This window comes from Ovis aries, chromosome 21 (genome assembly GCF_016772045.2).
Source record: "Ovis aries strain OAR_USU_Benz2616 breed Rambouillet chromosome 21, ARS-UI_Ramb_v3.0, whole genome shotgun sequence".
Taxonomy (NCBI): domain Eukaryota; kingdom Metazoa; phylum Chordata; class Mammalia; order Artiodactyla; family Bovidae; genus Ovis; species Ovis aries.
Window position 1 is genome coordinate 10,897,162 of NC_056074.1, and position 27,827 is coordinate 10,924,988.

A 27,827-nucleotide genomic window follows, 5' to 3' on the forward strand; every position below is an offset into this window, starting at 1 on the left:
TGCCTGTTGACCATCCAGAAACATGGCAGTTTGAAATAGAGTTTCCTTCTTTGATCATCACATAGCACCCTAAAATACTTAAAGCATATCAACCGGAAGAGGAAACGATAAACACAATCTGCTCTTAATGCTGTGGTTTGCATTTAGGCTTTCCGAACATTTCCCTTCTTCTTACTCATTACACAAGTGAGGCAGTCACGTGTGGATGCATCATCTCCCATATTTGTCTAGGATTCTCTCCTTCCTTCTCCACTGGGCTCCAGGAAGTTGGAAGGTGATATTAAAAGGTTGCTTGTGAGTTTGGACCTTAGAGTAAAGGCTCAATTATTTAGAAGAATAATTTGCTCCTAACTCCGGGCCTGGAAAGATTACTTTTATTCATATTAAAAAAGTGAGTCACATCATATTCCCTTATGAGCTGGGATGCAGAACCCATTTTCCTCTATTGTATAAAAGACTTAAATCACAGGTTTTTTTTTCAGCTCCCCACTGTTGGTACAATATGGGATTTTTCTGTATTAAGAAAATAGGTCAATAAAGTCCAAGGTTTGGTTGATTCCTCTAACTTTCCTAATTCCATCACAATAGCTTGGGCCAACATTCTTTAATTCCAAGATTGTAGTTTTACCACAGAAGTAATGTCACCTAATGACTGTGCTTCTGTTGCCTGTTTTTGAAAGGGCAGCTCTTTTGTTACATTTGAAAGGACTTACCAGTGAGGAACATAAGGATTAACTTTTTAATTAGATATAATGATTAGAAACTGTTCATCACAGCAGTTTTCCTTTCATTATAAAAGGGAAGTTGACAGTTTCTGTTCAATTAATGTTCATTGAAATGTTTTTTAAATGAAACTATTGCTGGGTAGAAGGACATCAGAAGGCCTTGACATGATTAAGGGCCCTGCTTTTTGACTTTTTTATGGGGAAAGACTGCTGATTTAAAAGAGCTTGTAAAGTTCATAAGACATTATATTTCTGCCCATGAATAATATTTAAGTCTCAGTGCTTATAAAACTGAATGTCACCAACTTTCACCCCACTGTAAATGTTTGCAATCCTCAGGTTAACTGACCTTTGATCACATCAACATAGTTCAGTGAAATCAAATTTACAAGGCTTATTTTGGTGAAATCCATTGGTGATGATGGTATTGGCTTTCAACTTTAGAAGAGTTAACTCGACACTGTCTTGACTTCATAGTTTAATTTTAAATGATTTGGTTCATTTAATTTGAGGTTTTGCTACTGATGTAATATCGTTCCATATACAACTTCATTTGGAAATGAATAGGCCTGAACCTCATAAGCAATGAGAATAAATACTTTTCATGACTCTGAAACTTGGATTTATTGCCTGTTTTGGCCACAAATCACCTGGTTCTTACACATAAATCCAATCTGAACTCTCTGTAGCTGTAGTACTTATCCCTCCAGTTTCTTAACAAATAACTGTAAATATTCTTTCAATAATAAATATCCTTATCTTATATATTTTTATTGCCTAAAGTACCAAACAGATATTTATCATCCTTACCCCCAAGAAGCCTTCTGTACTTTCTCCTTCCTGATAACATTCCTGATATTAATAGTAATGATAATAATGTTGGTGAGAGCCAACATTTATTTACTGTTATTTATTTAGCACTCTGTTCTAAGAAATGTTAAATATAAGTGATTCACTCAATCCTCACAATGATCCCAGGAGACTGATAAGATTATTGTTCGTTATTGTTATTATTCCCAATCTACAAGGGGGAAAATTGAGGCTTGGTGAGTAAAAATTATTTACTGAGTAATTTCTCCAAATTTACTCAGTAAATAATTAATACAACAGACACAGACCGATGCATCATTCTTCAGCAAGATTATTTTATTATTTGCTGTTCCCTGCCTATAAGCTTTACTATAATCAGGAACTGTCTTCCTCGCCATACTATTTTTTTTTTTAATCCAAGCTCCATTCCTTTGCTTTTCCATCTACCTTGCCTGTCCTAATAATCCAAACTTATCTCTTATTGGCTCTTACCTGATCCCAGTTATCTCATCAGGTAAATTGGAAACCTCAAAGGCATTGTCAGTACTCCCCTCTCCGTTCATGTGAAATAGACCAATAAGGTATTTCTGAGTGTGTGTGTGAGAGAGAGAGAGAGAGTGTGTGTGTGTGTGTGTGAGAGAGAGAGAAAGAGAGAAATGAAGGAAAGAAAAGGAGAGGGGTAAAGATAATGGAGAAAGAGAAACAAGGTAGGAATGGGAAAAGGTAGGGAAGGAGAGAGAGACGCAAACACTAAGACATGTAGTTGCTACTCAGTGGAGACTTACTGATTAGAGGGGAAAAATGAGGAGACACACTTCCAAGGAGTTTTACTTTAGGGCCATTTTGATATCTTAAAAGAGTTGAGACAAAAATGAATCAGTAAAAAAAAAAAGAAAAAAAAATATATAATGGTGTTAATGGAGCAAAATATTTTGAAGACCAGTGCTTTAGCCCTGCCCCTGTCACTATCTAAATTGTATAATCATAGGCACGTCATTCTTGGTCTCAGTTTCCTGTCTGTAAAATGGACACAAACATCCCAGCCTTGTAGGATTATTGTAAGAATCAAAGAAGTACTTATATGATGAAGAAAATGTAATGAAGATCAGGTTCTTGAAATGCTTATGAACTATTAAAATGATAAATATCTGACTTATAGACAGAGCTTAGAAATACACAGAAATAAAAATATGTTTAGGCAAAGAAGAAAGATAATAGCTAATGATTATTTATTGGGTGCTTATTTTCTGTTGGGTTTCTTTGGTGGCTGAGAGGTTAATGAATCTGCCTGCAATGTAGGAAACCTGAATTTGATCCCTGGGTCAGGAAGATCCCCTAGAGAAGGGAATGGCTACCCACTCCAGTATTCTTGCCTGGAGAACCTCATGGACAGAGGGACCTAGCAGGCTGCAGTCCATAGGGTTGCAAAGAGTTGGACATGACTGAATCAACTTAGCATACACGCACGCTGTATAAATCCTGCTTTTCAAAACCTTGGAAAATAGGAGTACATTAGGCATGTTGAAAGTGCAATTTAAAAGAATTTCTCTTTCCAACGGAGATTTTTCTGCTTAGCTGTACTTAAGCAGCCTGGAAATAAAAGATAATTTTAACCAAGTATCCTTCATGTTCTAGTTTATTCGGCAAGGCTTTCATTAAGATCAGAGTATCTTAACCTGTCATGTGATTAGTTTTTTCTAGGCTATTTACTAGAGTGGACCACAAGGCTAAGAGTACCATAAAAGCAAATTCACTCAGGAGAGTTATGTTTTTTCCGTCTTGCATTCCTATCACAACAGGAGAAACCTTATCCGCACCCCCCCCCCTTATATTTAATATGCCATGATTTTTAATAAGCGTCGTCGTGAAGCATCACTGGAAACCACCAGGAGGCCCTCAGCATTTCGGCCCTTGAGACAGCGCGGGGCTCTCTGCTAATGCTGCACAGACTACAAGGACACAGGGCTGCAGGGACCTCAGAAGGGGGAGAGTTCCAGTAATCTGAGAAGGCTGAAAACACTGGTGATGGTAGTAAAGTGGTCATGCTGAGAAGAACTGAGAACGGTCCCCTATCAGCTAGTTATTGACAGTGTGTTCTGCCTGCCTGTTGTTCAGCCACTTAGCATATCTTTTACCTCACTTTAAAGTGGTTGTGTTAATGCTGGCTGTCCATATGTCGTGTGGTTTTTGCAATAATCAAATTTATTCATTTATTCAACATACATTCATGAAGCACCTATCTCATGCTAGACACTACATGTTGTGGTTGTTTTGTAGTTGCTAGGTCGTGTCTGACTTTTTTGTGACCCCATGAAAGTAACCAACCGGGTTCTTCTGTCCATGGGATTTTCCAGTCAAGAATACTGCAGTGGGGTGCCACTTCCTCCTCCACGGGACCCTCTCAACCCAGGGATCAAACCTGCATCTCCTGCATTGGCAGGCAGGTTCTTTAACACTGAGCCCCCAGGGCAGCCCAGGTAATAGAATGATAAAGAACTCCTCTATCCATAATGGGGTGGTCCAACAGTAATTTAGAAGTCAAAAGATTTACATACTAGGTTCCATAAAAATCAGTGACAGAATGTTCTGATCAGCGTGTAATGGGGGAAATGAATTCGGCTCCCTGGAGACAATTGGCATCTATTTGGTTTGAGATCTATTTGGTCGTCACAACTAGGGGAAGGGATGCTGCTGGTGTCTGGTGGGTATAGGCCAGGGAGACTGCTAAGCCTCCTGCAGTGCACAGTGGAACCGAGACTTGAAGGATAACTGGGAGAGAATTCTGGAGAAGAGGTGGGAGAAGATTTGAGGCAGGGTGGCTAGCACTGACATGAGAAGGCACTCCCTCACATTTTAAGTACTGGGAGCAGGCCCGTGGGGCTGGGGCACAGAGCCGGGGGAGATGGCATCAGATAACATCGGTGAAAAGTAGGGTTAGACCAGGAGGGTGACGATGAAGTGGATACTGTGGGCTCCTGAGATGAAGGCATCTGTCTAGAGCAACTGAGTGGAAGGACTGGGATTTACCGGATAAGTAAATGAAAGAGAATCAGATTTGAGGGGGAGGAACGGAGGATAAGAGCTCAGAGTTTGAAGGCGTTTAGTCTGAGATGTCTGTGAGATATTTGAGTGGAGATGACCAGCAGGCAGCAGGATATCCAATTCAGGAAAGAAATCTGGGCCAAGAATGTAAATGAGATATCCATTGGCAGACTAATATTTAAATGAGTGAAGAAAGAGAGGGTAAAAAGTAGAATGAAAGAATTCCTAGTTGCAAAAGTGCTTTGTCACACTAGAAAAATGCTTCACAAGTATAAGGAATTCCTGTCATTATCAAGTACAATGCTGTTAACATCCATCCATATATTTAACATCCATCCCTTTATTGAACAAACCTTTGCTCTCCTTTATTATATGCTATGTAGGTAATATAGGTAACATTGTTATATGAAAGAAAGTGAAAGTCGCTCAGTCATGTCTGATTCTTTGTGACCTCATGGACTATACAGTCCATGGAATTCTCCAGGCCAGAATATTGGAGTGGGTAGCCTTTCTCTTCTCCAGGGGATCTTCCGAGCCCAGGGATCAAACCCAGGTCTCCCATACTGCAGGCAGATTCTTTACCAGCTGAGCCACAAGGGAATACACCTATGTTATATAAGTAACGTGATTGGATCTGGGGGTATAGAAATAGATAAAATTGACACTTGCTCTCAAAAAGAGACAGAAAAGCAATTGGGGAAGACAGTAAATTCTTTTTTTTTAAACTTTTTATTTATACTGGAGTTTATGTGCTTACAAGGTTGTGTTACTTTCAGGTGTAAAGTGACTCAGTTATACATATACATCGATCTATTATTTAGGTCATTATATAATACTGAGCAGAGTGCCCTGTTCTTTACACTGGGTCTTTGTTGGTTACAGTGAAGTATTTATGTCCTATAAATGAGTTTGTATAGCTTTCCTTCTGTCAGGAGAGTCCAGAGGAGAAGGGCTGAGGGCTCTTGAAGTGGGCAAAGATGAGGAAGACAGATTTGACCTGCCCCGTATTTCTATCCGGGTTAGTCCTAGCTTTAACACTGGCCTGAGGTTTACATGCTGTGACCTAGCATTTGGTAGAACTATGTTCAGACAAGACATGGTGTCCTGCCGGCTTCAGTCAGTTTCTCTGGGATCCTCTGCTTTCTGCCCCTTATAGACCTGGGCTTATGATTCCGAGAGCTTCCCGTGTAGCTCAGATGGTAATGAATCTGATTGCGATGCAGGAGTGAAAGTGAAGTTGCTCAGTCGTCTCCGACTCTTTGTGACCCCGTGGACTGTAGCCCGCCAGGCTCCTCTGTCCATGGGATTCTCCCGGCAAGAATACTGGAGTGGATTTCCATTTCCTTCTCCAGGGGATCTTCCCAACCCAGGGATCAAACCCAGGCCTCCTGCATTGCAGGCAGATGCTTTATCCTCTGAGCCACCAGGGAAGCCGGAGACCCAGCTTCAATCCCCCGGTCGGGAAGATCCCCTGGAGAAAGGAATGGCAACTCACTCCAGTATTCTTGCCTGGAGAATCCCAAGAACAGAGGAATCTGGCGGGCTACAGTCCATTGGGTCGCAGAGAGTCGGACAAGATATAGTGACTAACAGTACTACTATGATTCCGAAGACTGCTCAGTGTATCGAGTAGCACTTAATCACAATCGCTTGCATCTCTTAAGCATATAAGAAATATATTGACTGATCAAATATATAGCACAGTTCTCTATGAATTTTGGTATCCCACAGGTCATGTCATGCCCTCTGGAATACTGTTGCATACAGTATAAATTCATGTTCTCTTTTATTTTGTTAAAGTCATATGACTGTTACCCCATCAAAAAAAAAAATGCCACTTTTCCTTAAAGAGGAGAACATGAGTCAGTCACATACGAGCTTTTGATAAGAGCCATGGCCAAACTCACCAGAGATCTTTGGAAACACTGAAGATCTGGATAAATATACTAACATATGTTTCTGAAGTTTTCATACACTTTTATCTATTTTAGGCCCTAGTAATAAAAATAGTATCAAATGAACACTGAAAGACTCTATGTGGTTCCAGACACCGTGCAGGCACTAACTATCCATTGGCTTCTCTCTTCTGATCCTACAGTTTAGTTGGGGAAACTAGAAATTAAAAAATAATAAATATATTCCAAATTAAGATAGGGAGAATGAACATTAGGGGGATACACACTTAGACTGGGGTGTGATGGTAATCAGGAAAGACAAATCTGAAAGTACATAAATATTTACTGATCACTGGTCAAATGCATGTTAAACAGAGAACCAAAAGATATGAATTTATCTTAGATCTTGCTTCTTTATTACGTTAGCTAGTTAGTGTTAGTCACTCAGTCTGTGCAACTCTTTGCGACCCCATGGACTATAAGCCGCCAGACTTCTCTGTCCATACTTAACTATTTAATGCTTACTTATTAATACATTAAAGTGAAATTAATTTCTCAAAGAAAAATAGTGATAACTGTGTGCTAGTCTCCAATCTAAAGTTTTACAAATATTAACTCATTTAATCCTCAACAATCCTATGAGACAAGTGCTGTTATAATCTCAAATTTACAGAGAAGCAACAGAAGCAAAGAGAAACTAAGGATCTTGTCCAAGGTTGTGTGGTTGGTATGTGGTGAAGCAAGCTAATGGTAGCTTCTGTGGTCCTATTTCTGTATCTGTAAATTGAAAATAATATCTTCATGGAAATAAGATGGCTGCTGCATGGGAAAGTAGTTTCCTGGGAAGTATGATAGTAGTTTTCTATCCTTATAATTTTAATAGCAATCACAATATCATTATTACAATGTAGGCTCTGAACTTGAAATATTATGAGAAGAGAAAACCAGAAATTTTAAGATGAAGGGGCCCACCCTCAAGAGTTTACTCTCTTTCTAAAAAGATTATCAGCAAGGGCGATAATGCACATTTCAAAATCACATGGGATATTTTTAGTTTAAGGCCATACTTATAAATTCTTAGTTGAGAGAAAAAAGGAGATTATTGAGGATTAAAGTCTATCCATAAATCACTGAATTAGAGCCTCTGAAGGACATTTGAGGATGATTGAGTCTAACTTCTGTATTTTTAGATGAGTGATTGGAGCTTGTCAAAGCAAAATGACAGAACCAAGTTCTTGCTGCTAATCAGGGCAAGAATCATAGCTAAGAGTAAAGCTCCTGGATATGATATCTCAGCCCTTTCCTCTGGTTGAACTTTTTCATATTCTTTGCTTTCCTTCCTGCAGGAAAGTCAGTGCTTTCTAACCACCTCCCCACCCTAGGGAGATGGATCAACCTATCAGATTATAACATTAAATGCTAACAGAAATCATTACTTTGGATAAAGCCCAGGAAAGTGAGACTTTCTGGTTATTTTTCTAGGAACTTTTTAAGGAAATTTTCAAAATAGCTTCAATGATGTCTAATTGATATTCAATGAACTGTGCATATTTAAGATCTACAAATTGGTGTTTTGACATATGAAACTATCCACTTATGATAATGAACATATCCTTCACCCTCAGAAGTTTCTTCATACCTCTTTGTAATGCCTCCAGCCCACTCCCTCCCTCTGCCCATCGTACCTCCCCATCAGCAGTCTCTCCTTGCCATCCCTATAGGTTAGCCAACATTTCTTACAGTCTGTATAAATGGGACCATGCAGTATATGTCCTTTCTGCTTCTTTCATTCAACATGACTATTTTGAGATTCACCCATGTGTTGTGGGTATCAATAGTTTATTCCGTTTTGGTGCTGAATATCATTCCATTGTTTGGATATATAACAATTTATTTACCCACTCACTTGTTTCCAGTTTTTTACTATTACAAATAAGGCTGCTATAAATGTTTTTATACAAGCCTTCAAATCAGCATATACTTTCATTTGTCTTGGATAAATATCTAGGAGTAGTAGAATGGATAAATCTTAGAAGGTACGTGTTTAACTTTTTAAGAACCCGTGAAACCATTCATATTCCCACCAGCAGTATATGAGGAGTCTAATATTATACATCTTAATGAATCATTGATATGGTCAGTTGGGTTTTTTTTTTAGTATTATTCCTTCTAATTGGAGTGTGGGAGTATTTTTATTTCTCTAATAATAGTGTTACTCTTTCACAGGCTCATTTGAGACATATATATCTTCATTTATGGTGTCTATTAAAATGCTTTGCTCATTTTTGACTCTTTTATTATTAGCTTTGAGAGTTCCTCATATATTTTAGAAACAGATCCTATATTAAATATATAGTTTGTAACTTTGCTTGCATTTTCTGACTTGTCTTTTCATTCACCTGACAATGTTTCACGGAACAGAAAATTTCCATTTGTCAGTGTCCAATTCATCAATTATTTTTCTCTTATGGTTGTGCTTTTGGTGGTGTATCTAACATCAAATATCTTTAGATCACAAAGATATTCTGTGTTTTAGAAGTTCCATTTTAGGCTTTATATGTAGTTCTATATTCTATCTTGAGTTTTTATGTAGTAAGAGGTATACATCAAAGTTTGTTATTTTGCATATGGGTATCTAATTATTGTGCCAACATTTGTTGAAAAGATTACCTTTTCTTTAATGAATTGCCTTTGCACCTTTGTTGAAAATCAGTTGGCTACAGGTGTGTGGGTTGATTCCTGGAGTTTCTAGTCTGTTGTGTACATGCTAAGTTGCTTCAATCGTGTCTGACTCTTTGCTACCCCATGGACTGTAGCCCTCCAGGATCCTCTCTCCATAGGATTCTCCAGGCAAGAATACTGGAGTGGGTTGTCATTTCCTCCTCCAGGGAATCTTCTCGACCCAGGGATCAAATCTGAGTCTCTTTTGTCTCCTGCATTGGCAGGTGGCTTCTTTACCACTGGTGTCACTTGGAAAGACCTATTCTATTCCACTGATCTGTTTATCTGTTCACGAGTGCCGAGTTGTTTGATTACCTTTAGCTGTACAATAAGTCTAGAAAACAGGTAGTATTGTTTCTCTGATTTTATTCTTCTTTTTCAAAGTTGTTTTGGCTAGTCTAGATTCTTTGGCTTTCCCTATGAGTTTAGAATCAGCTTGTACGTTTCTCTGAAACAAACAAATAAGCAAACAGATAACCTTGTAGGGGTTTTGATTGGGTATGCATGGTACTGAACCTATAATTTTCAGTGTATAACATCTTAACAATATTGAGTCTTATTACCCAGGAACTTCATGTGTCTCTCCATTAGTATGTCTTTAATTTCACTGAAGAAAGGTTTGTGGTTTTCAGTGCACATGGCTTATAAATATTTTATAAAGTGTATCCCTAAGTTTTTTATGTTTATAACCTTATGGTAAATAGTATTATCGTTTTATTCTTCATTTATTTATTGCTGGTAAAGAGAAATAAATTGGTTGCTGTATACTGATCTTATGTTCTGCAGTTTTGCTAAGCTCACTTATAAATTCTGAAGTTTAGATTCCAGATTTTCTACATAGACAGTTATGTCAAAAGTAAAGAAAGATACTTTTATTTTTTTCTTTTCCAACATTTTTTCTTGACCTGTTTAACTGTCTAGAACCTTCTAGAATGCTGAACAGAAATAGTAAGAAGGGGCATCCTTATTTTGTCCTGAGATATTTTTTTCCTTTCCTTAACCAGGAATTGATATTGGTTTTTGCAAAGTGTTTTCTTTGTGCCTATTGAGCACAGGGATTTTTTCCTTTCTTTTTCTTTTCTTTAGATGTTTGTAATATGGTGAATTATATTAGGTCATTTTTAAGGGTTAAACCTACTTGATTATGATATATTACTCCCTTTATATGTTATTGGATTCAATTTGCTAAAATTTGTTTAGAATTTTTTTTCATGTATATTAACAAGGGCATGGTCTTCCCTGGTGGCTCAGTGGCAAAGAACAGGCCTTTCAAGCAGGAAATGTGGGTTCAATCCCTGGGTCAGGAAGGTCCCCTGGTGAAGGAAATGGCAACCCACTCCAGTATTCTTGCCTGGGAAATCCCATGGACAGAGGAGCCTGGTGGAATACAGTCCATGTTGTAGCAAAAATGTCAGATATGATGGAGCAACAAAGCAACAATGAGGGCATGTGAATATTTGCTTTTCTTCTAATACTTTCATCTAGTTTGGTACCAAGCTATTGATGGCCTCAAAAAAAAAAGGCAACTTGTATTTTTTTTCCTCTTCAGTTCTCTGAAAAAATTTGTGTAGAATTAATTTTTTTTTTCTTAAATGGAATTCATCAGAAGGCATCTGGTCCTGGAGTTTCCTGGGGGTTAAGTTTTTAATTAAAAAATAAAAACTTTGTTAGGAATATGGCATGGCTATTTAGATTACGTATTTTTCTGGAGTGAACTTTAGTAGCTTAAAACTCTCAAGGAATTGTTCCATATATGAGGTCAAATATATTGGTATAAAGTTGTTTCCAAGATTTCCTTATTAGACCTTCCAAGGCCATAGGATCTGTAGTGATGCTACACTCATTTCTAAGCTTGAAAATTTTTCTTCTTTTCATTAGTCTTGCTAACAGGTTTTCAATTGTATTGATACCCTCAAAGAAGTAGCTGTTAGTTTTATTTTTTCCTATTTTTCCCTTTTATTCTGCCTTATTTGGCTTCAATTTGATAGATTCTTTTTTTATTTTAGTAAGGTGTAAGCTGAGATCATTAATGTAAGACTTTCTTTCTTTTCAAATACAAGTGTTTAGTGATGTATAGTGTTAGTTGCTCAGGCATGTATGATTCTTTGTGAGCCTGTCTACTAGCACGCCAGGCACCTCTGTCCATGGGATTCTCTAGGCAAAAATACTGCACTGGGTAGCCATCCCCTTCTCCTGGGGGTCTTCCTGACCCAGGGATCAAACTCAGGTCTCTTGCATTGCAAGCAGATTCTTTACTATCTAAGCTACCACAGAAAATCTATTATTTCCTTCAGTCAGTTCAGCTCAGTAACTCAGTCATGTCAGACTATTTGCCACCCCATGGACTGCAGGACGCCAGTCTTCCCTGTCCATTACCAACTCCGAGAGCTTGCTCAAACTCTTGTCCATCGAGTCAGTGATGCCATCCAGTCATCTCATCCTCTATCATCCCCTTCTCCTCCTGACTTCAGTCTTTCCCAGCATCAGTGCCTTTTCCAATGAGTCAGTTCTTTGCATCAACTGGCCAAAGTGTGGGAGTTTCAGCTTCAACATCAGTCCTTCCAATCAATATTCAGGACTAATTTTCTTTAGGATTGACTGGTTGGATCTCCTTGTAGTCTAAAGGAGGCTCAAGAGTCTTCTCCAACACCGCAGTTCAAAAGCATCAGTTCTTTGATGCTCAGCTTTCTTTGTAGTACCACTCTCAATCCACACACGACTACTGGGAAAACCATAGCCCTGACTAGATGGACCTTTGTTGGCAGAGTAATGTCTCTGCTTTTTAATATGCTGTCTAGGTTGGTCATAGCTTTTCTTCCAAGGAACAAGCATCTTTTAATTTTATGGCTGCAGTCACTATCTACAGTGATTTTGGAGCCCCCCCCAAAATAAAGTCTGTCACTGTTTCCATTGTTTCCCCATCTATTTGCCATGAAGTAATGGGCCTGGGTGCCATGATCTTAGTAGTTTGAATGTGGAGTTTTAAGCCAACTTTTTCACTCTACTCTTTCACATTCATCAAGAGGCTCTTTAGTTCCTCTTTGCTTTCTGCCATAAGGGTGATGTCATCTGAGTATCTGGGGTTATTGATATTTCTCCCAGCAGTCTTGATTCCAGCTTGTGCTTCATCCAGCCTGGCATTTTGCATGATGTACTCTACATATAAGTTAAATAAGCAGGGTGACAGCATACAGCCTTGACGTACTCCTTTTCCTATTTGGAACCAGTCTGTTGTTCCATGTCCAGTTCTAACTGTTGCTTCTTGACCTGCATACAGATTTCTCAGGAGGCAGGTCAGGTGGTCTGGTATGCCCATCTCTTTCAGAATTTTCCACAGTTTGTTGTGATCCAAACAGTCAAAGGTTTTGGCATAATCAATAAAGCAGAAGTAGATGTTTTTTTGGAACTCTCTTGCTTTTTCCATGATCCAGTGGATGTTGGCAATTTGATCTCTGGTTCCTCTGCCTTTTCTAAGTCCAGCTTTAACATCTGGAAGTTCATGGTTCACGTACTGTTGAAGCCTGGCTTGGAGAATTTTGAGCATTACTTTGCTAGCGTGTGAGATGAGTGCAATTGTGTGGTAGTTTGAACATTCTTTGTCATTGCCTTTCTTTGGGATTGGAATGAAAACTGACCTTTTCCAGTCCTGTGGCCACTGCTGAGTTTCCAAATTTGCTTGCATATGGAATGCAGCACTTTCACAGCATCATCTTTTAGAATTTGAAATAGCTCAGCTGGAATTCTATCACTTCTACTAGCTTTGTTCATAGTGATGCTTCCTAATGCCCCCTTGACTTCTCATTCCAGGATATCTGGCTCTAGGTAAGTGATCACACCATCTTGATTATCTGGGTCATGAAGATCTTTTTTCTGTATAGTTCTTCTTTCCTTAAGTACTGCTTTAAGGGCATCCAAAAATGTTGATACATTGTAGTTTTATTTCATTCAGTTCAAAATGCATTCTCACTTACTTTTGATTTCTTCTTTGGCCAGTAGGTAATTTAAAAGTGTGTTATTTGCTTGTCAAATATTTTGGGAATTTTCAGAAATTGTTCTGTTGTTGAAATAATTTTACTATGGTAAGAGAATATATTTTCTTTGGCCTGAATTCTTTTAAATTTATTATAATTTGATCTATGGCTCAGAATATGCTCTGTCTTGGTAAATGTTCCATGAGCACTGTGAAGATTGGTGTTGTAGGGTGGAATGTGTTTTTAAAGTTGCATACTCAGTCACTTCAGTCATGTCTGACTCTTTGCGACCCTAATGGACTGTAGCCCTCCAGGCTCCTCTGTCCATAGGACTCTCCAGGTAAGATTACTATAGTGGGTTGCCATGTCCTCCTCCAGGGAACCTTCCTGACCCAGGGATTGAACCCACAGTGTCTGCAGGTGGATTTTTTAACTGCTGAGCCACCGGGGAAGTCCAGGTTTTTTAAAGGTATATTAGCCTAAATTGATGGATGGTTTCATAAAGGTTTTACATATCCTTATAGACAGTAACTGCTTAGTATATTAATTATTCAGAGCAGTATATTGAAAACTTCAATTATAATTATGAATTTGTCTATTTCCCCTATTGCTTTGTTTTCTACAGAAAACCATTTCTGTATCCTCAATTCAGCAATTTCACTGGGTTCCAACTGGATCCCATTTTTCTGTGATGTGGCCTAGACATTCAAGGTAGTCAATGGGGCAGTCACAGGACTTATCTTGTTTGTTTCCTATCTCCCAGAGTTCACTGATGTTTCTTCTCTGTCCATATTTGACTCATTGTTTCATATATTTTGTTCAGTTTTTTTTTCAGATAGGAATGTAAATCATTGCTCCATTTCTGTTGTCACGAAGTTATATTTAAGCCAGTCCCAGCAGAAAGCTTTCAAATACAGACCTGTTTGAGCATGGCAATACGACCAGATAAACAGTACTTTTAACATTCTGAGTCCGTTAGTCTAATTTAGAGGTATTTCAATATTATGGACATATGGCCTAGTGACTGAGGATTTAACAGAAAATAGTAGCCATTACATATCAGGCATTGTGCTCACAAGAAGAAAATATGTATAACATTCTACTCTGTGGGCAGAGGTAAATGCATACTGAGGGGCAGTTGGAAATAAGTAGAGAATTGACATTATATAATATTTATCTTTTTATCTTAGTGCTTACTTAGCACATAGTAGAGCTCAATAAATGTTTGTTAAACTGCGCCAAATTGAATTACATCAAACATTAGATCAGGTTAAGACTCATGGTGGACTCCACTTGAATATCGAAGGTAATAGAGTTTAGAACTTACAGAAGTGATTGGGTATGAGTAAAAAACATGATATATGTACTGAATAAACAAAAAAGCAATATGACTGAAATGACTGAGCCCCCTAAACCCTCCAAGTGAAGTGAAGTCGCTCAGTCGTGTCCGAGTCTTTGCAACCCCATGGACTGTAGCCTACCAGGCTCCTCTGTCCATGGGATTTTCCAGGCAATAGTACTGGAGTGAATTGCCATTTCCTTCTCCAGGGAATCTTCCCAACCCAGGGACTGAACCCAGGTCTCCCGCATTGTAGACAGATGCTTTACCGTCTGAGCCACCAGGGAAGTCCCTAAACCCTCCAAAGGAGATCAATATTCCTATCTTAAAGAGTAAGGAATAAATATATGACATTTACTCTCTCTTGAGGTTAGTTTCACTGAATTCATGCACACTGATGCTCTAAGAATTGGTTAAAGCTAAGATTGATTAGCATTAACAACAGGAAGCTACTGACATTTTATTCAAGAATAATAATTGTATTCAATAATTGTTACTTGACTCCAATAACAATCATGAAATAGCCAAAGTGTTAGTTGCTCAGTTGTGTCTGACTTTTCGTGACCCCATGTACTATAGCCCACAAGGCTCCTCTGTCCATGGAATTCTCCAGGCAAAAATACTTGAGTGGGTTGCCATGCTCTTCTCCAAGGGATCTTCCTGACTCGGGGATCCAAGTCAGGTCTCTTGCATTGCAAGTGGATTCTTATCATCTGAGCCTTGGGGTCATGTTTTTTCTTTTTTTCCCTAAAACAACTAGTAATGATCTTTCTCACTCTGACCCTTTATTCTAGCTCTTCTTCTTGAGGAACCTATCTCTGCAAGTCCAAATTATACCCTAACTTCAATCTCTAGCCAAGTGCTAAATCCTCTATGAAGCTGCCCTAATTTTCCCTAATTTTCCTAGTTGATGTAATTTTTCTTTTTCATTATTTTATAAATAGTTTATACCAGCTCTTCTATGACACCTGCCCTTTTTTAACTTGTCTTTTTTGTTATTTGTGCCCATGTATCATCCTTTCAATTAAACTCTAAGCTCCTTAAAAACAAAAATCAACATCTGATATATCGATTTGCCCATAATACAGTGAAAAAATGTAGCTCATGGGAGATACTTGATATACGTCTTGGATCAATAAGTGAATGAATGCATGATTCCGAGAGGGTTTTTCATGTAGAGTTTCTACATGCAGACTGTGGATTCTCTACCTTTTGGCCAACGAGTAAGGAAAGAAGAATCTTTTAAACGATGCTGCTTAAATGAAAAATGCAAGAAGGAATCTGATGAACACTAGGTAGAAGTCCAAGGCAGGACAGAAGACCCAGAGACTGAGGTCTGGAGTAACGATGAATATTTGTTCAAGGTATTCGGAAAGCATATTTTGGAGGGCCACTTAGAAAACAACTTTTATTTTCCTCTTGTTTGATCGGAAACACACATACCTGCTAGTGAAGGAGCGCTTTCTGGGAGCTGGGGGCTGGCTGGTCGACTGTACGAGGAAGGAGCATGTGGCTGGGGCAGATGGGAGAGTATAGGGCCAGCGGAGGAGGGCCTGTGGGTGTGAGCTGAACAGAAGAACACCATGAATGGGGGAAGAGAAGGTTGCTAGAATTGATACCTAGAAACAAATTGTCTAATGGCAGGAGCCTTCTGGTGTGTACTCATGAAATATTAAGGAAAAGCAGCCTCCTTGCAAATTAGCCCAGGTAGAAATTTTGAAAGATCAGTTCTACCTGCAATTCCTTCAGTTCAGAATTGAAAAATAAATGAGATAAGAGGCAAACTTTGCCTTTGAGACTCGCACACAGCAAGGTCATTAGTATGAACTCACCCACCATCACCAGGGTACCGATGCAGAAAATCTAGGTAACCCAAATCATGCAGCTCTTCTAAAAATAATACAGCCAAAAATCCTTCATTTATGTTATCACGCTGTTTTCTACAATTTGTACCTTGTTTTACACTCCTTGGATTTTCTAGGTCAATTAAAAGCACAAGTTACTCATCAGGCTATGTATTGCCCTCAGCTTACCCCTTACTCCTAAAAAGACATGAATAGATATCCCCATTGTTGGCTGTGTATTAGTCCTGAGAACATAAATTCCTTTGGAACTTGAAAGTGCTTAGTGCCTTACAAGGTGCATTATCCCTTGCCTCAATGATCTCACAGTCTAAGGGCTAGTGGAGCCGCACCTTACCTTGTGGGCTCCTGTCTTAAGGGAAGGAACATTCAAAGTATGTTGCTCTATGCTGTTGTTCAGTTTTTACTTAGGTTCAACTTACACCTTTTGCTGGGCTTCCCAGGTGGCTCAGTGGTAAAGAACCTGCCTGCCAATGCAGAAGGTGCCAATTCGATCCCTGGGTCAGGAAGATCCCCTGGAGAAGAGAATGGCTACCCACGCCAGTATTCTTGCCTGGAAAATTCCATGGAGGGAGGATCCTGGGGGGCTATAGTCCAGGGAGGAGGGGTGTTGCAAAAAGTTGGACACAACTGAATGATTGAGCCTGCCTACATACCTTTTTGCTAAAGTGTGCAAGCAACTTCTTTTGAATTAATATATTCCAGTGATGTGTAGCCCACTTGCAGGTCCCTGGAATATTTGAAGGTTTGCTTTTCCTGGCATTGTTTATGTAAATTCTACCTAGAAGAAGAACTAAATGTGCCTTTTACCTAACATATGAAACAATAGAAAGGTCTTCTAATTACTCTTGGATTTTAAGATAAATTATTGACTCCTGTTGTACTCAAAGATTTTCTAGCTAGTTTTTAGAAATAACCCTAGAAAAATAACTGCAGTTAATAAAGGCAGTAATAACCTATAGATGAAAAATATATCACATCTAGATCATAGCTAAACTGAGATAAAAATTGGACATATTAAATGACACTGTGAGAAGGCATGTATTTCACACAGAGCAGACAAGTGTAGACACCTGCCTGTGTGTGTGTGTGTGTGTGTGTGTGTGTGTGTGTGTGTACACCCCACTCCCTTTAATTTTACTACTTTTCACAAGCTATTCAAATTCTGCCTCCGGGGCCTGCCACCCAAATCCTCTGGTGGAAATATTTTTTTTTTTACATTTCTCTCCCTCCTACTTCTTTCCCCCCACACACTTATGGTATGTGCAGTTTCGCCAGATCCGTGTAAAGACAGGGCAACACTGATGGGATTGCTTTTCACAAGTGTGGGAACGAAAATCCTTCCCAATGAAAACATCTGTCTCTGTTCAAGTCATGCCCAGTTATCCCCCAAAAGAAATGTTCTGATTAACTTTTTTTTGAAAGTCTTAAGATAGCAGTTTGTGTAGCAGATCTAATTAAGAAGTTTATGTAACAGATCTGCAGGGTTTTTTTTTTTTTTTTTTTTTTCTCTCCCTTCCTTCTTCAACTGGGTTCTTTGAGCTCAGTTTGAGTGTTACTAGCTTTCGCCATGCAGCGGCCAAGTGCTTCTCGGGCTGAAAATTATCAGCTTCTGTGGGATACTATTGCTTCTTTAAAACAATGTGAACAAGCTATGCAGCATGCATTTATTCCGGTAAGGGACATTTCCTTTTATTTTCCTAGAGACTCTTTCACTTTCCTGCTATTTCTTGCTTTATAGCTATAGGTAAAATGCATATATTCTATGCATTTAAAGATGTGGTATCTTCTTTGTAGTTCTTGTTTGAGAAAAAATATCTTTTTTTTGCTCTGTATGAAATCTGAATGATTAAAGGGTTAATTATTGATCGGTGAGAAAAATGAACAGTGGTCCAGGGAAACTTACCCTACTGAAGAGAGTTTCTAATAGTAACAAGTAGTAGAAAAAGGGCGCAAGATTGATATTCTTCATATTAACATTTGAAACAGTCTACAGTATGTATTTCCTGGCTGGTTCCCCCAAATGCACTTAGAATGGCTTGAATATCTTTTTGCAGTGGGTTTGATACTTAGATCAGGAAGCCAAAAGTTAGTTTTATATTCTGATTCTTTGCTTAGCCAAGTAAAATCTACCATAAAGCCTCTCCCTGAAAAGTGTGTTTGTTCCTTTAGAAAAGTAGTGATACTCTACTTAGAGATTTGTAAAGATGGTTTAGAGATTTATATTTTGAAAGTGCATAGACCCATAAGGTGCATTAATAAGTGAGTGTCATTGTGTTCTCCACTGCAGATACAATGTCTGTGCTTATAATGATCAAACCAGCACAGGCTGGCTACATTTGATAGGCTGAGGTAGGGTGAATGGGACCTGCAAGAAGAATATAGAAATACGTGATTCTTTAAGTAGATCTTTTTTTGAAGGATTGAGATAATCTATTAAAAATAAGAGAACACTCTTTAAAATTAAGACCTGCAAAGAGTTATTTGGAATTCCTTAAGAAAAACATTATTTATGACATAGAGTTGGTTTCAGTCTTCTTTGAAATACAAGTTGTTTTCAACTGACTCAAGTTAGATTTCATTATGTTTTCCTCGGTAACTGAGGAATCACCTGTTTTAAAGATTTAAAGTTCTCTTCATTGAATACTATTTTCTGGTTGGATCTCTGTAAGTTTATCTTAATTGTCGAGGACGTAAAGCATAGTTTTTGCAAGGGTTTAAACCATTCTTGGTGGGAAGCTTTCTAAATCAGATAAAGTTATAATTATTCTACTTTGAGCTGGACTCTGCTGTGTAAAGTTTGCTTCTCCTATCTTTATTAAACTCTTCCTCCTTTGTTTTCTCGTGAAGGTTATGATACCCCTGGTGAAGCTCAGGTGTCTCCTCCTTTGTAGAGCTTTCTCTGGCTAGACAGAGCTATTTTCTCCTATCTCAATTCCTTGAGATCTCAGTCACCTCCAATCTATCACCCAAATTATTTAATTGTATTTTCTTGCAATTGTATTTTCTTTCTTGTATTATATTGCAACTTCTTGGAGCTAAGGAGAAAGGAAAAATACATTCGAAAAAGGAAGCAATATTTGTCGGTGTTTTGTTTTGTTTTGTTTGCAACTTCTTGGAGTTAAGGAGAAAATAAAAATACGTTTGAAAAAGGAAGCAATATTTGTTGGTTTTTTGTTTTCATGTATCAAACTCCTTGAATATAGGTTGTATCTATTCCTAGGGTCTACCATCGTGCTTAGCACAATAGAGCGCTTGGTGAGCATGGGTGGAATGAATGAAATCAACGGAGTGTCTCCAGTTCCATCATTTCTAGTTACTACACGGCAGTTTTCATTACCAGCTTTGTCTATACTGACTTCATGAAATTATTTCTATTCAGATCCATCTGGAGATAACAATAAACCTTGACTGAAGCCCTGCAGTGGCTGCGATGGTGGGAGTGGAATGTGTTAGTGCAGAAGATGGACCTTTCTGGGGAAAAACAGACTTGGTTTCAGTTACTGTAGTCCATGGGCTACTATTCTTCCATTCTCATGCCTGGGCCCCCATATTGCAGACATTTACATAGGCATATTCAATTTCATTCATATTTTCTTCATTTTGACTCTTCTACATCTTTTCCTAACAATATTAGGAATTTGCCAATCTCTCAACTCTTCTCAGATTGCTTCCAAGTCTTGCATTAAATGTATCATTATGTCATCATAATTTTATGAGGACTACTTTTAGAAAACATAGCCATTGTTAAAATATTACTACCAGTTGAAAATAATTCTGTTTAAACTGAACCTCAATTTATTTAGTTTTAGAATATATAATTTAGATCTCAGGAAGGAGCTTCATTTATTCCATATTTTATGTACTTTTTAAACCCAGGGATATGTACTTCATACACACACACATTTACACACACATACATAACTGAGTATGTGACATTCTTGGCTAATGAGACCCTTCATTTTTTAGGATATCCAGCTATATTCTTAAACTACACATCTTCACAATGATGCATTAAGCATATTAAGGGAATTAAAAACTATATTGACATAATTATCTTCTTTGAAATAGATTTGTTGCCTTTTAAAATGAAACACTAAGAGATGAAAGATATTTAGGAAGTGTAGACATACTTTGATGTAGCTGATCTTAGAAACACTGACCTGAAATCTTCACAAGCTGTGCATCTCCTGTAAATGTGGATTACTAACACAGCATTAGAATACGGGGCCACCTGGCTCGTCTGGATCATCTCTCACACTCACAATAAGCCATAGATCACAAGCAGTGTTTCAGCCAGTGCAGTTGTGTACTAATAATAAACCTTACATAAAATCTCAAGATAAAATCTTCCCAAGAGAACCTCCATGTGCAACCTAAAATACACGTTGGAGAGAGGAAACACAGGATAAAGCCTGAAAGTGCATGCCAACTTGTCTCACCATTGCTTTGGCAGACACTGCCTTACCCCTTGCCCAGCTGGAACTTTACTGTCTTTTGCTGAAATGTACAAAACCGGTTTTCCTTGTGCTGCTAGCCACCGTGTTTGGTTTTGGTCTCATGTGAAGGTCATGCAGCTTGCCAAGCACTGGTTGAAATGCTAAAATGGTTACATCAGCAGAACCCCTGATGGTACTTATATGGAATTCTGCCCACCAGGAATTTTCAAATGGACCTTGTTGAGTGCCTTAAGTACCCATGAATTGCTCTAAGAATAAAGGGCTGCCAAGCTTCATGGATCTCCGTTGGGTTATGAAGATTAAACAGAATTTGATGATGATGGAAGAGGGCAAGTAAAAAGGAATCGTAAAGATGTTTACAAATTGTGTAAAGATGGTTCATTTTCCATCTGATCTTTCATTCAACCAGTATTTATCAAATATATTTTATGTATCAGAAATTATGTACTATGCCAGGGCAGATAGCAATAAACAGCATGAGTTCAAACCCTACCTTGAGGGCATTTAGATTCAAGTGGATGAGACAAACATTAAATGAGCAATTACATATATATCTGTACCACACACTTGAATACTACTTTGTGTGAGTTGTTCATAGTATTTGTCACAATTGTAATTAATATTGCACGTGTGCATACACAGATATATGTAATATACATCTATTATCAAAACAGTATAGCAATTACACATATTTTGCAAAGCCACTGCAAACTAAGCAAATAAATCATTCTTTGCCAAATACTTAGTCTTAAAATGCATATTAATTTCTTTAGGAAACAATTTGCACGTCCTTTCTGACACATCCCAGACTTGGTACTCGAGTATAAAAGCAATAGTGAATGCTGGGCACCTGTCGTGTGTCACGTGCCGTTCTAGGTCCTTAACATATATTTCATCCAGTCCTGTCAACAACTCTCCGATGTGGGCACTATCATTTCCACTTCACACAATTTACAGAGGTTAAGTAACTTCCTCATGATAACACAGCTAATAGATGGAAAGGCCAGACCTTGAAACTAGTTATCTGGCTCCAGAGCCCATTTTTTTAATGGGTTCACTCGAATAAGGGGAAAATCACTGAAACCAAAACAGCTGCTGCATAGCATGCTGAAAGCAGTAATCGAGGGATATACAAACCACAGTAAATGCAGCAGGGTGGACATGACCCATCTGCTTGAATGGAGAGGAAAGATGACCGAGGAATAATAAAAAGAGGAGAGAGGGCTTGAGATGGTTTTAAAATAGTGGTTTGTCAGGTGAAGAAATGAGTGAGGCTGCCACAGTAGGTGCGAAGGCCCTGAGGCGTGAAAGAATAGTCTGGAGTGAGGCATATTCATCAGTTTTCCTCGAGTCCTCATCTTCCTCTTTGAGCATTCAGAAGGAATATCAGGAACAACAAAGATGAGAGATGGATCGTTTATTTAAGGTAAGAATCCTATCGGTCAATCAGAAAAAGAAGAACGGAACAGTTATAGAGCCACAAAGTGAAGTTCCACTTTTAAGACAACTCACATTTCCTTCCGTGGGACTTGCCTCACACAGTGTAACCAGGTGATATACCTTCTGCCTCATTATTTCAACCCTGATTAGCACTCCTTGAAGAAAAATAAGAGTAGGAAACCTACATCCATACTGCTTTAATCTACACTTTCTTGTTTTATCATCATAATACCAACATCAAGTGGCCCTAATATTAATATCTCCATTTTAGAGGATGAGTACCTTGGTTAAAAATCATATAGACGCTATGACCATGAAAAAAACCAGGCCTTCAAAGCCTAATTCCATCTGCCTTTCCCCTTCACCCCCATTGCGGTTCTTTGCCTGTGTCTCTGGTGATGTGTCTCTGTTTTATATTACAAGCATTCAAAGGATTTCTCTTGTTTTCATATGATGCAGTAAACTCTTTGCAGAGCAAAACCATGTGTTTCCTTGGGAGGTAAATCTGAAAGGGAGGCTGTATACATGTACCCACACAGAGGGCTTCCCTGGTGGCTCAGTTGGTAAAGAATCCACCTTCAATGCAGGAGACTGAGTTCAATTCCTGGGCCTAGAAGATACAGGAAGATCCCCTGAAGAAGGAAATGGCAATCCACTCTCGTATTCTTACCTGGGAAATCCCATGGACAGAGGAGCCTGGTGGGCTACAGGTCACAAGAGTCAAACATGACTTAGCGACTAAACCACTACAGGGCTGATTCATTTTGTTGTCCAGTAGAAGCTAATATGACCTTGTAAAGCAACTATACACCAATAAAAGTTTGTTTTTTTTTTTTTAAGAAAATGAACAAAAAACCACATGTGTTTCCTCTGCCTGCATACTACAGTCCTAAGTACACTGTCTTAAATATGATGTTTGCTAAACAATTCTATATGTACTGATTAATACTTAAAATGTAAGAACTTAGGCAGCAGTGAGATGATAATGAGGAAATAATCCTTCTTGTCTCAAACATCCTTGAAACCTGTCTGTTCTGCTCCACCATTGCTTTCACAGACCCTGCCTCCAGCCCCTGGATGTTGAATTTAAACCATCGTAAGCTTAGGTCAGCTCTAAATAGGGTTTGTTCAGTGATGAGTTTCAGTCCTAGTTCACGGTGTTCCAAGTGTGTTTTGTCCTTTCCGGATTCTAAATATTACTTGACTCATCATTCTCAATCATGTCAGATTTCTTTTTCTAATTTATTGCTCTTAGCCTCGCTTTGCACTTGTGTCTAGTAACACCCCAGTTTTTAGTCTATTTCCTTCCGAAGAATATGAACAAGGCTATTAATGGAATTTCTATTAGTAAAGGAATAAAGATGACACTTAATCTATAGAGATGTTCAACCTAAAGAGGACGGAAAAGAAAAAAAATCTATATCTGAAGCAACCTGGATAATTGCAACAGCCTGGATCTGAATGAATGTTTGCAGATTCCTGGTAAAATAGAATGGAATTGTCACTTTTGTTTTTGAACAAAAGGCAAAATCTTGCTATCTTGTTATCTTGCTCTTGGGTGCAGTTTGCATTTCTTTGACTGCTGGTCTTGTGATTTCTGTGTACAGGCATCTGGAGTCTGTGAAAAATTAACGCCAGGTGCAGGATGCCTGGTCTTTGTTTCAGTATTGCTCATTGTAAAATGTTTGTGTTGACTCATCAGAATGGGGTATTAGCACAGATATATGTTATGATACAATGGAGTAAACCCCATCCTCTGCCACGCCCACTTTGCTCACCTACTCTGTAAACTCCAAAAATAGGGCCCCAATAGTTTTTTGTTACAGAACACAAAAGCAGACTGTTGTTCAGGGTTGCACTCTTCCTCCGAGTAACAACAAAAAATCACACACATCAAGCACAGAAAATCTTTAATGAACTAATAGTAGAAAAGAGTGTACTGTACTCTTTTTTTCTTTTTCTCTTTTTATTAAAGGATAATTGCTTTACAGAATTTATTGTGTTTTTTTTTGTCAAACTGTATCATGAATCAGCCATAGGTATACATATATCCCCTCCCTTTTGAACCTCCCTCCCATCTCCCTCCCCATCCCACCCCTATAGGTTGATACAGAGCCCCTGTTTGAGTTTCCTGAAACACACAGCAAATTCCCATTGGCTATCTATTTTACATATGGTAATGTAAGTTTCCATGTTACTCTTTCCATACATCTCACCCTCTCCTCCACTCTCCCCAAGTCCATAAGTCTATTCTCTATGTCTGTTTCTCCATTGCTCCCCTGTAAATAAATTCTTCAGTAGCATTTTTCTAGATTCTGTGTATGTGCATTAGAATACAGTATTTATCTTTCTCTTTCTGACTCACTTCACTCTGTATAATAGGCTCTAGGTTCATCCACCTCACTAGAACTGACTCAAACACGTTCCTTTTTATGGCTGAGTAATATTCCATTGTGTATATGAACCATATCTTTATCCATTCCATAGTGGCTGTATCAATTTACATTCCCACCAACAGTGCAAGAGCGTTCCCTTTTCTCTACTCCCTCTCCAGCACTTATTGTTTGTAGACTTTTTGATGAGGGCCATTCTGACCCGTGTGCGGTGATATCTCATTGTGTTTTGATTTGCATATGTTGAGCATCTTTTCATGTGTTTGTTAGCCATCTGTATGTCTTTGAAGAAATGTCTTTCAGGTCTTTTTCCAACTTTTTGATTGGGTTGTTTATTTTGGGGGTATTGAGTTGTATGAGCTGCTTGTGTATTTTGGAAATTAATCCTTTGCCAGTTGTTTCATTTGCTATTATTTTCTTCCATTCTAAGAGTTGTCTCTTTACCTTGCTTATAGTTTCTTTTGCTGTGCAAAAGGTTTAAGTTTAATCAGGTCCTACTTGTGTACTTTTGTTATTATTCCCATTGCTCTAGGAGGTTGGTCATAGAGGATCTTGCTTTGATTTATGTCATCAAGTGTTCTGCCTATGTTTTTCTCTAAGAGTTGTCTTAAATGTAGGCCTTTAATCCATTTTGAGTTTATCTTTGTGTATGGTGTTAGAAACTGTTCTAATTTTGTTCTTTTACATGTAGCTGTCCAGTCTTCCCAGCACCATTTATTGAAGAGGCTGTCTTTGCCCCATTGTATATTCTTGCTTCCTTTGTGAAAAATAAGGTACCCATAGGTGCATGGGTTTATTTCTGGGCTTTCTATCTTGTTCCATTGGTCTATATTTCTATTTTTGTGCCAGTACCATGCTGTCTTGATGACTGTAGCTTTGTAGTATAATATGAAGTTAGGAAGGTTGATTCCTCCAGCTCCATCCTTCTTTCTCAAGACTGCTTTGGCTATTCAGGGTCTTTTATGTTTCCACATGAATTGTGACATTTTTTGTTCTAATTCTGTGAAAAATGCCTTTGGTAATTTGATAGGTATCACTTTGAATCTGTAGGTTGCATTTGGCAGTATAGTCATCTTCACAATATTGATTCTTCCTATCCAGGAACATGGACTATCTCTCCATCTGTTTATGTCATCTTTTATTTCTTTCATCAGTGTCTTATAATTTTCTGTGTACATTTCTTATGCCTCCTGGGTAAGTTTTTTCCTAGATATTTAATTCTTTTTGTTGCAATGGTGAATGGGATTGATTCCTTAATTACTCTTTCTGATTTTTCATTATTAGTATATAGAAATGCAAGTGATTTTTGTGTATTGATTTTGTATCCTGCAACTTTGCTAAATTCACTGATTAGCTCTAGTAACTTTCTGATACTGTCTTTGGGGTTTTCTATGTACAGTATCATGTCATCTGCAAACAGGGAGAGCAGATCTTTTCTGATCTGGATTCCTTTTATTTCTTTTTCTTCTATGATTGCTGAAGCTAGGACTTCCAGAACTATGATGAATTATAGTGGTCAAAGTGGACACCCTTGTCTTATTCCTGATCTTAGGGGGAATGCTTTCAGTTTTTCAACATTGAGAATAATGTTTGCTGTGGGCTTATCATATATGACCTTTACTCTGTTGAGGTAGGTTCCTTCTATGCCCATTTTTTGAAGTTTTAATCATAAATGGGTGCTGGATTTTGTCAAAGGCTTTTTCTGCATCTATTGAGATTATCATATGGTTTTTATTTTTCAATTTGTTAATATGGTATATTACAGTGATTGATTTGAATATATTGAAGAATCCTTACATTCCTGGAATAAACCGAACTTGATGATGGTGTATTGAGCTTTTTGATGTGTTGCTGAATTCTGTTTGCTAAAATTTTGTTGAGGATTTTTGCATCTATGTTCATCAGTGATACTGTCCTGTAGTTTTCTTTTTTGTGTTGTCTTTGTAAGGTTTTGGTATCAGGGTGAGGGTGGCCTTGTAGAATGAGTTTGGAAGTGTTGCTTCCTCTGCAATTTTTTGAAAGAGTTTTAGGAGGATAGGCATTAGCTCTTCTCTAAATGTTTGATAGAATTCTCCTGTGAAGCCGTCTGGTCCTGGGCTTTTGCTTTTGGGGAGATTTTGATCACAGCTTCAATTTCAGTGCTTGCAATTGGGTTGTTCATAATTTCTATTTGTTCATAATTTCTGTTTCTATTTCTTCCTGGTTCAGATTGAACTTTTCTAAGAATCTGTCCATTTCTTCCAGGTTATCCATTTTATTGCCATATAGTTGTTCATAATAGTCTCTTATAATCCTTTGTATTTCTGCATTGTAGAAAAGACTGTACTTTTTAAAGCTTCATTTAGATATTTTTTATTTAGCAGGAACATGCTTAAAAACAGTAGAGACTGTAGTTTTTATTATGTATAGAAACCAGAAACCATACTGTACTAATGTTTTTACTATTGCTACCGCTGAAATGACCATTACACTCTTATTTCTGCCTTATATTTTCCTTATCTTTGTCTATCTTATTTCAGTTCTCAAAGCAGTGTAAACTAGATTTTTTTCTCATTACTACTTTGTAAGGTAAGGAAGGCAGATTTTAACACCCCATGTTATTTATAAGGGGCTTCCCAGGTGGTGCTAGTGGTAAAGAACCCACCTGCCAGCGCAAGAGATATAAAATACATGGGTTCAATTCCTAGGTTGGGAAGACCTCCTAGAGGAGGGCATGGCAAACTACACCAGTATTCTTACCTAGAGAATCCCATGGACAGAGGGGCCTGTCAGGCTGTAGTCCATCGAGTCGCACAGAGTCGGACACAACTGAGTGATTTCACATGCACATCATTTATAAGAAAATTGAAGTGGCCGGGATCAGAAGTGATTAAGTAGTAAAACATAACCTAGTAGGGCCATTCTCATTCTAGTGCACTTTGGCTCAGATTCAGAGTTTTAGCTACTTAAAAAATGTATGTCTGTATCCTGGCTCTAACACTTGCTGTCTTGGGAAGATGCTTAACTTCTCTGTACCTCAGTGTCATCCTCTCTAAAATTAGATATTATACAGATCTTTTTTAAGTTTGTGATTTAAATGAAATAATGTGAATTAAACCCTTAGTACAATGGCTAAGCAAAGAAAGTGCCCAGTAAGGGTTGCCATTATTAATATTGCAAATTTTTAATG

General features: G+C 38.1%; 1 protein-coding gene across 37 annotated transcripts in view; it reads left to right on the forward strand.

Annotated features, from left to right (window-relative positions):
* The window catches only part of DLG2 (discs large MAGUK scaffold protein 2), a 2,369,976-nt gene that overhangs the window by 1,436,755 nt on the left and 905,394 nt on the right, over positions 1-27,827 (forward strand). For 4 of the 37 annotated variants that reach the window (XM_042238128.2, XM_042238131.2, XM_060403932.1 and 1 more), the window contains exon 1: positions 17,911-18,040. The exons of the other annotated variants lie outside the window; for them this stretch is intronic. In XM_042238128.2, the coding sequence (XP_042094062.1) occupies positions 17,936-18,040 (105 nt within the window). In that variant the 5' untranslated portion in view covers positions 17,911-17,935. Of the gene's footprint in view, positions 1-17,910; positions 18,041-27,827 lie in introns of those variants that run through there. 37 annotated transcript variants of the gene reach the window in all.